We start from the raw sequence: 12,674 nt of genomic DNA, 5'->3' as shown, positions 1-12,674 counted from the left end.
TCGTATAACTGTCTACTAATATTAATGTAGCTGCCTTTCGGGCGAAACTGCGATGTTTTATGCGTACATATCAATATATGCACTACATGTTTATAGTATTGTGGCGTTAGCCGAGAAATGAAGGAGGCAGGACACAAACAGCCAACGTATAGTTTCAGTGGTTTGCACTGCGTCGCAAGAGGTGAGCAAGGATTCCCAGGTGCCACCTCCCTCTCGAAGTCGATCGTCCTGTACTTCGCTGGGATACGCTGTTCATGCAGCGCGGTCGCCTGGAAGACTTCGTTCTGAGTTCTAGACTTCGTCTTCGACATCGAAGACCTCGTCGTAGTTGTCGGCGGCCGGCGCGTCGCCTGCTGCGCGGCGAGTTCGCAGCTGCTACCAGATGCTGCGCTATCACACATCAGCGAGTTGCTCGATTCTCATGCGAAATTGAGTGAACAGACGTCTGACAAGACGGCCGCTGTTGCCTCCGCAGAACCTCTCCCGAAATTAACCCCTGAGATCAATTCCTGCCTACGACTAAGTTTCTCCTAAACTAGCCAATGGTGTGCATGTTTACTCAATCTACGGTAAAATCCGTTTGAGAGCACCCTTTTATTGAAATGAAAAAAGAAAAACAATCACTTCTGACACTGTTCTTTTGAACCCGGTGATCCAGTCTCACAAGGCAAAGCAGTCCTAGCCTTAGTGACCGGCTAAATGCCTGGAGCGACACGAGTTCACCAGACAGCGCACTTGCGAGCGGGGCTCATGGCCATGCCTGGAGCGCAGCCGAAGGCAGTCGTGAACTTGGCGAAGTTCATTAGCGGGATGTTGACCCGAAGCCTGGCAGGCATCTCGCCAAACTTGAGCTTACGTATCCAGACATCGCGGTTCGGATTGTCGCACAGTCCCACGGCGTAGAGGATGAAGAACAGCTGTTCCATGTCGAACTGGTTCTCGTCCACGGAGATCTTGAGCCTGTTGGCCCCGTCTTTCGACATGAGAGCCTTCATGTACATGTCGTGAAGCGGACCGATGACGGCGTTGTCTGCGATGTTCTCTTCCAGCCTCATCTTGGCTTCAAAGTTGTCCCCAATGAGATCTCGTATCTCGACGTAGTACTGGTCCTGGAAGCAAAGCTCCAGCTGCGAGAACTTGCTAATCTCATCAGAGTTCCACCAAGTGGCCACTGCGAGGTTGTGGTCCACGGAGGCGCCGCGCCGATCCACGGCCCCGAACATGCCTCGTAAGACTTCAGCTAGGACAAGTGGGAATAGTATCGGGTCGATGCTCTTGCTGATGTCGTTGAGGAAGGCAATGTTTGCGTGTGGAATGAAGAGCACGTTGCGGCCAAAGAAGTACTCTTGTCCTGGTGTAAGGGCTGTGTGGTCGTATCTCGCGTCGAGGTCGTCTTTGGGAGGCTTGGTCTCCCAGTAGACGTTCATAGTACTGGCCTGAAGGTCACGAAAGCTCTCGACGAGGTGACTTGGGTCCAAGGGTTGAGCGTTGAAGTTGTAGTAGCTCGCGACGGTGTTGATGTCGTCTGAGCTGCCCAGGAAGATGAAACGCATGTTTTCGATCTTGTCGACGCCAATTCCGATCGCTGAACGGTCCAGCCACGAAGAAGAGGAAAGGAGGCGATCCGTCATGCTACTCTTGAGCTGGACTTCGAGGCTGTTCATGCTGTAGTCATAGTGCTTCAAAAGCAGTGTGGAGTTGTTCTTGCTGAAAGTCATCCGGCCGAAAAAACGCATGCCGTGCTTGTAGAGTCGTTCTAGTAAGTGCATGCAAGCTTGAAGCCGGTCCGGAACGAACTCCAAGTAGTCGTCATGACTCAGGCGCAGCAACGGGCTGGCAACTTTGGCCAGAAGTGGGGACATGTGCACAACGAGGCGGTAGCCCAGGTAGTTCAGAAGAGTCAATGTATCTGTCTCATTCAGGATGGCGGCCAGCTTACTGATGTACTCATTGTTCATGACGGCCACTTGTTTGTCGTTGTCAAACGTCTCGATGTCTTGAAAAAGGATCGTAAGGTACTCCTTCCAGTCCCACTTTCCCTTGCGGTCAAGTTGTCCGACGCGCTTGAGCCTGTCCTGGAAATCGACGAAATGTGGTGCACCGATTACGCTTTGGAGTTTCTTCTCGAGAAAGGCTATCGCTTCCGCCTGTTCCGATACGTCTTGCTTCAAGTCGAGGAGCGACAACGCCAGAGCTACCTTCTCAGTGAAGTTCTCCGGCGATTCGTCGAGGTGCGCCAGGTTGTATCTTTTGAGAGTGAGGCTCGGCGCGTCTATGTGAACCGTGTAGCCGCGATCGTCCTCGAAAGATTTGCGCAGGAAAACTCTGGCGAAAGCGAAGACGCCGAGGTCGCGATCAACGAACGCCGAGATGGTGACGATGTTGGCACCGCGCGGAGCCTTCTTGTACGGCCAGGTGCCGAGGTTATACTCCTGCAGAAGGCTGCGGAGCGACGTGAGGTTCTTGTCGTTCTTCTCTTCGGACTGGCACTTTGGCAGCAGCGAGATGGCTTGATGTAGGAACACGCCCGGGTACTTATGGTAGCGTTCTTCGTTCTCCTTGAGGTACTGTCGGAAGAACTTCTCGACGTCCATCATCATCATGCCGGCCGTTCGCTCACGGTAGGCCCTCGACTGCACCTCCAAGTCCCGCGACATCCAGTGCTTAGAGCACACGTACGCGTAGAAGTCGGAGCACGGGTTGACGCTCGAGTTCAGCCTGCCTCGAAGGTAGTTCTCTGCCCAGACGCACACGTCGCTCCGGCAGCTGGATTCGGTCAGCAGCAGCTTGATCTCGTGCCTGCCGAGGTGCCGGCTGTCGGCGCCGATTAGGATGCTGCCGTCGCCGGTCTCCGAGCCGTTGCCGCCGCGCCACATCATCGCCATGGAGTTGTTAAACAGCGCCATGATGGCCTCTCCCGCTTGCAGCTTGTAGGAGATGACGTTGACGCCCACGATGACGATGAGGAGACCCACGCTGCACACGACCACGTACGGCAGCCGGCTGGGGGAGCAGGCCGCCGGGACCTGCGGCGGCGACCGTGCCCGGGCAGTCGAGCATCTGGGCTCTGGCGGCGGCGACGCCGAGCCCGACAGCTCCTCCGACCGCGAGGAGTCCGCGACGCTGGCCTCCCCGCCGTCGTATCCCTCGAAGTCGTCGCAGCGACGGAGACTGGCGGCAACAACGGACATGGCGGCGCGGTGCCTTGGGTGGCTGATCGCGGCGCCGGCGATTCTTCTTCTGTGGCTCGCGCCACCACCGCGCGCAGAGGGCGCGCGATTTGATCTTGTTCTTGCGTCCAAAAACAAAGGCGGACACCCACTATTCTAGGGACTAGCTGACGAGGAAGTATAGGCGTATGTGTATTTATTACATGTGTATTTATTATGATGATGAAAATTTTTTTTCTGTGACTAAGGAAAGGTTCCTTCTCTCTCTTGCTGCTGTTTTCGTTTACATATGGCGCTGTAAGAGTTGGGATCGGGCATGAAATAGGTTAGTAGCTGGCCCGTGCTCTCGTCCGACTGTCGTCCGAGACAGCTGTTAAGCCTCAATGGTTTATTGCGCCGGTCGCGCGCTGAAGACGATGACGCTGGCCATGATGATGAATATATACAGATGAAGAAGATGAAGGGGTAATATAATGCTCACACAGTTTCGCACGCGCGTGAAATGAGCCAACCTGGCCGCTGATTATGGCGGGAAACACCGTATGAAAGGTTTAAACGCGAAACATGCACAATCTCTGTGGAAGGACAGCGGCCGTCCAAAGTCGTAACAACTGGAGTGACACGATAGTTAACTGGAGAAGTCTGTTCCCGAACAATGTGGGGCCCGTTAAAACGGGACTGAAATTTCTCGCACAATCCAGGAGTGCGGGCTGAGATCCACAGTAACACTTCGTCTCCATTGTGGAAGGAAACGACACGGTGAGATGCATCATAGCGAATTTGGCGGTCTTGTTGACTGGCGCGTCGGTGTTGAGGCGGTCACGTTGGCGACACCGGGCAATGCGCGAAACGAACTGCTCACACGCTGATGTGGATGAAGGCACGGGGACACCCAAGAAAGAAGGGTCGAGGATAGTTAGCGGTTCTGAAAGAAGTGGGCAGACAGGTTTGGCCAAGGCTTCCCTGGCAGGCCTTGTGTTTGCACACCTTCCCACTACGCGCATGGGCTTCGCCACTTCTTCCAAGTTCCTAAGGAACACCCTTTTGTGACGTCTAAATCAAATCTAACATCTCCCACTGAATTGCAACGCTAGTATTATATTCCCTCGGAGCAGAAAAAAAAAGGTAAAACAAGAAACATGGATGTCACATTGACGAGAGTACGATTTCGTGTCCCACCCCTAAATTAATTTATTTTTTATTTATTTCACTATTCACAGGGCCCAAAAGGGCCCTGTGAATAGTGAAATAACGTAATGCGAAGACGTGGGATCATTCCCCACCTGTGCCAAATTGTTCTTTCGCCCACTTTCGTTGCCATTAATTTAGCATCTCTTTAATTCAATTAGTAAGTACAACTAATTTTCCCTGTGCTTTCCTTGGTGTCTTTGCTTGTTGGCTTCTCAAGATATGATACACCTGCGAAATATTTATGTAAGCGTCATGTTTTTTTTTTATCAGACAGGCTCTGCTCCAACTTCATAATTCTCTTTGTTGAGAAACCACAAAATGTTATTTAGATTCGACATTTAGAGGTCATTTTTCCTGAACATTCTTGATTTGGACCGAAAATTTCGCTTTGGAAACATACCTGCTCAAAAGATAATTATAAGGACGAGATAGTCAACAAAACACGTGAACATTTGTTTGGCATGTGGGTCGAAGTGACATTAAACCTTGCATATACAGATTCTAAGCAACCCCACACCCCGGAGAGAAGGATTCAAGAGCTGTGAAACACCTTGGAAATGCAAGTTTCTCTAGCTTGTTTTTACAAAACAAGTCAGCCTAGGTGACAGTACCCTCGGCGGGATTCGAACCCGCAATCCCCGGTTTAGGAGACCGATGCCTTATCCGTTAGGCCACGAGGGCGAACGGTCCGTCAATCACTACGGACCGGCAAGACAGACAAAAAAATCCCATAAAGCATAACCTCTGTAGAATTGTTAACAGGTGGATTGCCGTGCAAATATAATGGCAAAAATGTTTCAACCGAATTCAGAAAAGCCCTCGACCGCCGCAGCCGCCGCTCTCGAATGCATCGAAAACAGGAATTCCACCCAGCCGGGCCAGCGACCGGACAGGTAGCGCCATCTATGAATCGCTTTCGAAACCCCGTCATGATTCGCGCCCGCTTGGCACGTTGCCGATTTTTGACGTTGCTGTTACCCTGCTGCTGGCCTGTCCACCGTGCTCCTTGCAACTGCCGTACTGAGAATCATCATTGGTTCTACTGCCTCAGTGTGCCGATAATTCGGCGCAGATGCAAGGGGAGAAGAATGCTTATCCAGACAGCACCGAGAAAAATGCACCTACGACGTCTGTACCGGTTCCAAGGTGGGTACTGCAACAGGCGTAGCCGAAGTATCGAGAGTTTCGCGCCAAAATGAGTTTGGCGGGCAGTTTGAATCGGACTGAGCGGGCGTGTAAGTGGCTCGTGATGACCTAGTTCTTGAGTAAATATTTTTTTTTCTTTTTTTGTCAGCACGGAATGTGAGCACAGCGTCGCCGTATCTCCGTAACGTCAGCGACGCCAAAATTGTTCATAGATTGTTCCATGTACATACAACGTTTAATTACTCTCCGTTTATGCACTCCTTCCTTTCCTTGAGAAAATGTTCTTGATTTGGATAAGCTAGATTGTTGGCACAGAAATATGACATCCAGAGACATTTCAAGAGGGAGAGAGAGAGGTCATGTTTACATGATATGTTCGTCTTTACCTGGATCCTCATCTGTTCATACATGAGCCAGTTTTACAGCGAAGCTGTTAGCCTCTAGTTGGTGGGCACTTTTCTTGTCCGCATTCGTCAGCAAAAATGTCAGCAAATGTGATTATAATTATACGGTCACCCGAGGCGAATTGTTACCTTCACCGTCATGTTCCGTACAGACCGTTTATAGCGCCGTGGCATGGACGCTGCCATGTTTGAACACGTGACCGCGCCGCCATTAAGTGTCTCCTTGGCTTCCCGTTCCCGAAAGCGGACGACGTGCTGTGCAACGCAGAAAAGCGCCGTTTTCAATTTCTGGGGGAATTATTATGCGCCAGTAATGCAAAACTTTCAACTGAAAGCGCGAACGGAAGATTAGTTGAACATGATAATTTACACATGATCTCACTTTAGCCTGATGGAGGTGAGCGGATAATTGAAGTCTGCGCGTGTGCGTCTGACGAAGCGATACAAGATTGCGCGAGCCTCAGTCACTCACTCACTCACTCACTCACTCACTCACTCACTCACTCACTCACTCACTCACTCACTCACTCACTCACTCACTCACTCACTCACTCACTCACTCACTCACTCACTCACTCACTCGCTCGCTCGCTCGCTCGCTCGCTCAATAAATAAATAAATAAATAAATAAATAAATAAATAAATAAATAAATAAATAAATAAATAAACAAATAAATTCTTTTTTACATCCATTACATCATCTGCACATAACGAGCGCGAGGACAAAAACGAAAAGCTGCTAAGTAGCAGCTTGACATATGTCTATGATATGTCTCCTTGAAAAAGACAAGTCCACTTGTCGAAACGTTGGCTCACGCTTTCACCTTGTTCCCATTTTGCTCACGCCTTGAATTTCCATATCTCGCCTTGCCGCTGCATTCCCTGTATGTCTCCTTTGTTTTTCTTGGTAAGATCTGGTGTCTCTTACCCCTTCAGAACTATGTAAACCGTCACGACGGTGGCTATGTGCGAGGAGCATGTCGGGTATACGGTTTTCTGTGCCATTTAATGTGTACCTCTTGTTTCCGCTGCCTCAAGGCACTGAGCCCAACGTGCCTCGGGTGTTTTGCATTTCTATGAAACTCCAGTCGGTCAAGAACAGTTCTTTTTTTTGGCTTTACGCGCGCTCATGATACAATTCGCAGCGTTACCGTTTTAATTGGCGCACTTGCCACAACACAGGAAAATTTGCTTCGATTCACTGCGATTACGCGCACGTAAACGCAGTGGTCTTCACAGTCGTGCCAACTGTTAAACTTTTCCTGTTACTGTAGTGCATATCGTGTTCTGTTCTACCACTCTTTTCTGTAGTGCCTACGGGCCTTGAACAGACAGACAGACAGACAGACAGACAGACAGACAGACAGACAGACAGACAGACAGACAGACAGACGGGTGGGCGGGCGTACGGACGCACGGACGGACGGACGGATAGAAAGAAAGAAAAAAAAGAAAGAAAGGAAGAAAGAAGGAAATGAAAATAAGTGAATACGAGCGAATATATGAGTGAAAATACGCGAAAACTTTGTAGTACGAGAGTGCGGAGACGTCAAAATCACCTACGAGAGGACACTCAATCGTTCCTATTGCACTTATGAGCCGAGTCGAAGCCGACCCCCTCCCTCCCGTGCTGCCTCCCCGCTTTCCTCCATATATGGCGCGCGAGATTCAGCCGCGATCGCCAGCTCCCCTTGCGCGCGGTCGCGAAATGCGCAGTTGCTGCCGGAGCACAACGCCGCCCCTCCCCCACTCCGTCTCTCCCATCCCCCGCATGCACGGCCTTTCGCGCGACGGAGGACGGCGCGTTTGCTCTCCGCTTTCTTCCTTCGCGCGCGCGAGATTGAGCCGCGATGGGCGTCTTGCGCTGGAGTTTGAGGTATAGTAGCGGCACCTGCTGGCGGCTCGGGAAACGAATTCTGAGTCGTACCAGCTTGGGTCGTACTCAGCCCTGGCTGTGGCGAAGCACGTTTCTAGGCCGAGGTTTGCGTCGATTCGCACTTTTTTTCTGCTCTGTTGCGAGTACGAAAAGGCTCGTCACTTCTCACAGACCACGCCGACCACGCTGCGAGCTCGTCGCACCCTATGATTTAACGAAAACGGATTCTCCCTGAGACGTAATGCTGGAAGCAGAAGGAATCGGCGACGCCGATCCGGAGAGACGTAGCTCAGCCTCGAAAAAGCGTTACCGTCGTTACTTCTGCGTCGTCGGCTGCCATGAACAAGAAGGCCTGAATCCCAATATCAGATTCTACCGTTTTCCTTCAAGGCCTCACGAAGCGGAGCGTCGGGCGCGCAGGTTATCTGCAGTTTGTCGTGCTGGGTAAGCGAAACTTCGCGCCATGCTGACTGCTTCGCCTGTCTTGAACCCTGCTTATCTGCGTTTTAAAATTCGGTCTTGTGCTCCTACAGTCCTGACGGCAGACCGACATAACAGCAGGCATGGCTGGTGATTCACGATTCGAGACCCGGCCACAGCGACAATTAACAATTCTACCCGTGCGAAACGGTGCGTGCAAATGAGCACAAATGGTCGTTCTGATTCGGTGACAATTCACTACTCCACTACGAGGAGCACAGGTTAGAGAGTTAAATGTGCTTATCCTTGACTTCAAGCCAGTACGTTGAGGCAGCGCAGTAAGGTAGTTGCACCGTAGCAAGGTAGATTGCAGCACATCGGTGTTCGAGCGCTGTCAATAGAAGCTACATCAAGCGAGCAGCGCACGCGCTCGCGCGATTCGTACGTACGTTACTGCGAGCTCATAGCATTGTATCAGTTATTTATCAATTGCTAAAGGGACAGATGGCCGCTACTACAGTGCAGCAGGCATAACTACTTGTCTAGCGGCATGCAGTCAACAAATAATGCAGGAGGCCCGCCGTTTCGCGGCATGTCGAAAGACCGCTGCCGTCGGGGCGCGTACGATCGTGCGCTCGAGCAGTTCCGTACATATGATGCCGGCTTATCGCTGCTTTGAATTCATTTATAGCAAGCATTTCCTCGCGTTTGTGCGCCTGAATCTAGGAGCGTGCAAACCTTACCTGAAGTTCAACTTCGTACGCGACTCGCTTCACTTGCGATTGACACCGCGCTAAAACTTCGCCGCTTATTTCTTGAACGGCGTACACGTATTCGGCGTTGCATAAGTTATTGCCTTTACGCAGCGTGCCATCCCTGAAAAACATCTTCGGCGCCCGCTATTCGCTGCAAGCTGCGGTACAAAAAAAAAAAACGAAAGTGGCGGGTCCATATTGTAAACGTGCTTTCCGAGGCAGACGACCGAGCTTGGTACTACCCAGTTGAGGACAGAGGGCGCTTTTTAGCACCATTTTCGCAGCGCCCCCTGGGCAATGCAAGAGCCTCATTGTCGGCTCTCTTCGCGTGCCTTCAAGGTACAGCCATAGATATTACAGCGCGCGCGACCCCGCGCGCCGTATCTTGAAAGAGGTCTGTAGACGGCACATACCTTGGTGCGCGCTGTTTTCTCGCCGCTGTTTGCGTTGAAGCCGATAGACAGCACGAAGGTCACTTCGCACGCTGCTGCTGCCGAGATTGCTCACGCAAGCGTTTTAACAGCGAGTGTTCGCAGTCATCGAGTTTGATGTGTTCGTGTTTGCCTGTGCGCGCTGACACCATGCTTGTTAATTCAGTTAGTGAATGTTTCCAAGTTTATAGGACCAATAAAACTACTATACTTACTTCGTATAATGGTCTACTAATTTTAATATAGCTGCATTTCAGGCGAAACTGCGATGTTTTATGCGTTAGTATTGTGGCGTTAGCCGAGAAATGAAGGAGGCAGGCCACCAATAAATAGCCAACGTTTAGTTGCAGTGGTTTGCACTGCGTCGACGAGGCCTTCGAGGTGTTCGACCTCGAAGACCTCGTCGTAGTTGTCGGCGGCCGGCGCGTCGTCTGCTGCGCGGCGAGTTCGCACCTGCTACCAGATGCTGCACTATCACACATCAGCGAATTGCTCGATTCACATGCGAAGTTAAGTAAACAGACGTCTGTCAAGACGGCCGCTGTTGCCTCTGCAGAACCTCTCCCGAAATTGACCCCTGAAAACAATTCCTGCCTACGACTAAGTTTCTCCCCAACTAGCCAATGGTGTGCATGTTTACTCAATCTACGGCAAAATCCGTTTGAGAGCACCATTTTATTCAAATGAAAAAAGAAAAATCACTTCTGACACTGTTCTTTTGACCCCGGTGATCTAGTCTCACATGCCAAAGCAGTCCTGGCCTCTCTGGCCGACTGGACGCCTGGCGCGACACGTGTTCACCAGACAGCGCACTTGCGAGCGGGGCTCATGGCCATGCCTGGCGCGCAGCCGAAGGCAGTCGTGAACTTGGCGAAGTTCATTAGCGGGATGTTGACCCGAAGCCTGGCAGGCATCTCGCCAAACTTGAGTTTACGTATCCAGACATCGCGGTTCGGATTGTCGCACAGTCCCACGGCGTAGAGGATGAAGAACAGCTGTTCCATGTCGAACTGGTTCTCGTCCACGGAGATCTTGAGCCTGTGGGCCCCGTCTTTCGACATGAGTACCTTCATGTACATGTCGTGAAGCGGACCGATGACGGAGTTGTCGGCGATGTTCTCTTCCAGCCTCATCTTGGCTTCAAAGTTGTCCCCAATGAGATCTCGTATCTCGACGTAGTACTGGTCCTGGAAGCAAAGCTCCAGCTGCGAGAACTTGCTAATCTCATCAGAGTTCCACCAAGTGGCCACTGCGAGGTTGTGGTCCACGGAGGCGCCGCGCCGGTCCATGGCCCCGAACATGCCTCGTAAGACTTCAGCTAGGACAAGTGGGAATAGTATCGGTTCGATGCTCTTGCTGATGTCGTTGAGGAAGGCAATGTTTGCGTGTGGAATGAAGAGCACGTTGCGGCCAAAGAAGTACTCTTGTCCTGGTGTAAGGGCTGTGTGGTCGTATCTCGCGTCGAGGTCGTCCTTGGGAGGCTTGGTCTCCCAGTAGACGTTCATAGTGCTAGCCTGAAGGTCACGAAAGCTCTCGACGAGGTGACTTGGGTCCAACGGCTGAGCGTTGAAGTTATAGTAGCTCGCGACGGTGTTGATGTCGTCTGAGCTGCCCAGGAAGATAAAACGCATGTTTTCGATCTTGTCGACGCCAATTCCGATCGCTGAACGGTCCAGCCACGAAGAAGAGGAAAGGAGGCGATCCGTCATGCTACTCTTGAGCTGGACTTCGAGGCTGTTCATGCTGTAGTCATAGTGCTTCAGAAGCAGTGTGGAGTTGTTCTTGCTGAAAGTCATCCGGCCGAAAAAACGCATGCCGTGCTTGTAGAGTCGTTCTAGTAAGTGCATGCAAGCCTGAAGCCGGTCCGGAACGAACTCCAAGTAGTCGTCATGACTCAGGCGCAGCAACGGGCTGGCAACTTTGGCCAGAAGTGGGGACATGTGCACAACGAGGCGGTAGCCCAGGTAGTTCAGAAGAGTCAATGTATCTGTCTCATTCAGGATGGCGGCCAGCTTACTGATGTACTCATTGTTCATGACGGCCACTTGTTTGTCGTTGTCAAACGTCTCGATGTCTTGAAAAAGGATCGTAAGGTACTCCTTCCAGTCCCACTTTCCCTTGCGGTCAAGTTGTCCGACGCGCTTGAGCCTGTCCTGGAAATCGACGAAATGTGGTGCACCGATTACGCTTTGGAGTTTCTTCTCGAGAAAGGCTATCGCTTCCGCCTGTTCCGATACGTCTTGCTTCTTGTCGAGGAGCGACAACGCGAGAGCTACCTTCTCAGTGAAGTTCTCCGGCGATTCGTCGAGGTGCGCCAGGTTGTATCTTTTGAGAGTGAGGCTCGGCGCGTCCATGTGAACCGTGTAGCCGCGATCGTCCTCGAAGGATTTACGCAGGAAAACTCTGGCGAAAGCGAAGACGCCGAGGTCGCGATCAACGAACGCCGAGATGGTGACGATGTTGGCACCGCGCGGAGCCTTCTTGTACGGCCAGGTGCCGAGGTTATACTCCTGCAGAAGGCTGCGGAGCGACGTGAGGTTCTTGTCGTTCTTCTCTTCGGACTGGCACTTTGGCAGCAGCGAGATGGCTTGATGTAGGAACACGCCCGGGTACTTATGGTAGCGTTCTTCGTTCTCCTTGAGGTACTGTCGGAAGAACTTCTCGACGTCCATCATCATCATGCCGGCCGTTCGCTCACGGTAGGCCCTCGACTGCACCTCCAAGTCCCGCGACATCCAGTGCCTAGAGCACACGTACGCGTAGAAGTCGGAGCACGGGTTGACGCTCGAGTTCAGCCTGCCTCGAAGGTAGTTCTCTGCCCAGACGCACACGTCGCTCCGGCAGCTGGATTCGGTCAGCAGCAGCTTGATCTCGTGCCTGCCGAGGTGCCGGCTGTCCGCGCCGATTAGGATGCTGCCGTCGCCGGTCTCCGAGCCGTTGCCGCCGCGCCACATCATCGCCATGGAGTTGTTAAACAGCGCCATGATGGCCCCTCCCGCTTGCAGCTTGTAGGAGGTGACGGCGACGCCCACGATGACGATGAGGAGACCCACGCTGCACACGACCACGTACGGCAGCCGGCTGGGGGAGCGGGCCGCCGGGACCTGCGGCGGCGACCGTGCCCGGGCAGTCGAGCATCTGGGCTCTGGCGGCGGCGACGCCGAGCCCGACAGCTCCTCCGACCGCGAGGAGTCCGCGACGCTGGCCTCCCCGCCGTCGTACCCCTCGAAGTCGTCGCAGCGACGGAGACTGGCGGCAACAACGGACATGGCGGCGCGGTG

At 52.4% G+C, this 12,674-nt stretch overlaps 2 protein-coding genes and 1 non-coding gene across 3 annotated transcripts in view; 1 reads left to right on the top strand and 2 right to left on the bottom strand.

Moving 5' to 3' along the window:
- Nucleotides 1-719: 719 nt before the first annotated feature.
- Nucleotides 720-3,191, bottom strand: LOC135904207 (neprilysin-2-like). Its single transcript, XM_065434847.1, has one exon. The coding sequence runs from the start codon at nucleotides 3,189-3,191 to the stop codon at nucleotides 720-722; it is 2,472 nt and encodes an 823-aa protein (XP_065290919.1).
- Nucleotides 3,192-4,969: 1,778 nt separating this feature from the next.
- Nucleotides 4,970-5,042, bottom strand: TRNAR-CCU (transfer RNA arginine (anticodon CCU)). The gene has a single exon. It is a non-coding gene; the product is annotated as a tRNA-Arg (tRNA).
- Nucleotides 5,043-5,351: 309 nt separating this feature from the next.
- Nucleotides 5,352-12,674, top strand: part of LOC135904182 (telomerase reverse transcriptase-like) — a 62,670-nt gene continuing 55,347 nt past the window's right edge. The window contains exon 1 of the mRNA XM_065434812.1: nucleotides 5,352-5,507. Within this exon, the coding sequence (XP_065290884.1) occupies nucleotides 5,434-5,507 (74 nt within the window). The 5' untranslated portion in view covers nucleotides 5,352-5,433. The remainder of the gene's footprint in view (nucleotides 5,508-12,674) is intronic.

The sequence above is a fragment of the Dermacentor albipictus genome, chromosome 10 (genome assembly GCF_038994185.2).
Source record: "Dermacentor albipictus isolate Rhodes 1998 colony chromosome 10, USDA_Dalb.pri_finalv2, whole genome shotgun sequence".
Classification (NCBI taxonomy): domain Eukaryota; kingdom Metazoa; phylum Arthropoda; class Arachnida; order Ixodida; family Ixodidae; genus Dermacentor; species Dermacentor albipictus.
This window is presented reverse-complemented; position numbering and strand designations above follow the sequence as displayed.

Excerpts from the sequence above, each read along its gene's own strand:
- LOC135904207 (XM_065434847.1), bottom strand. The coding sequence starts at position 3,191 with ATGTCCGTTGTTGCCGCCAGTCTCCGTCGCTGCGACGACTTCGAGGGA.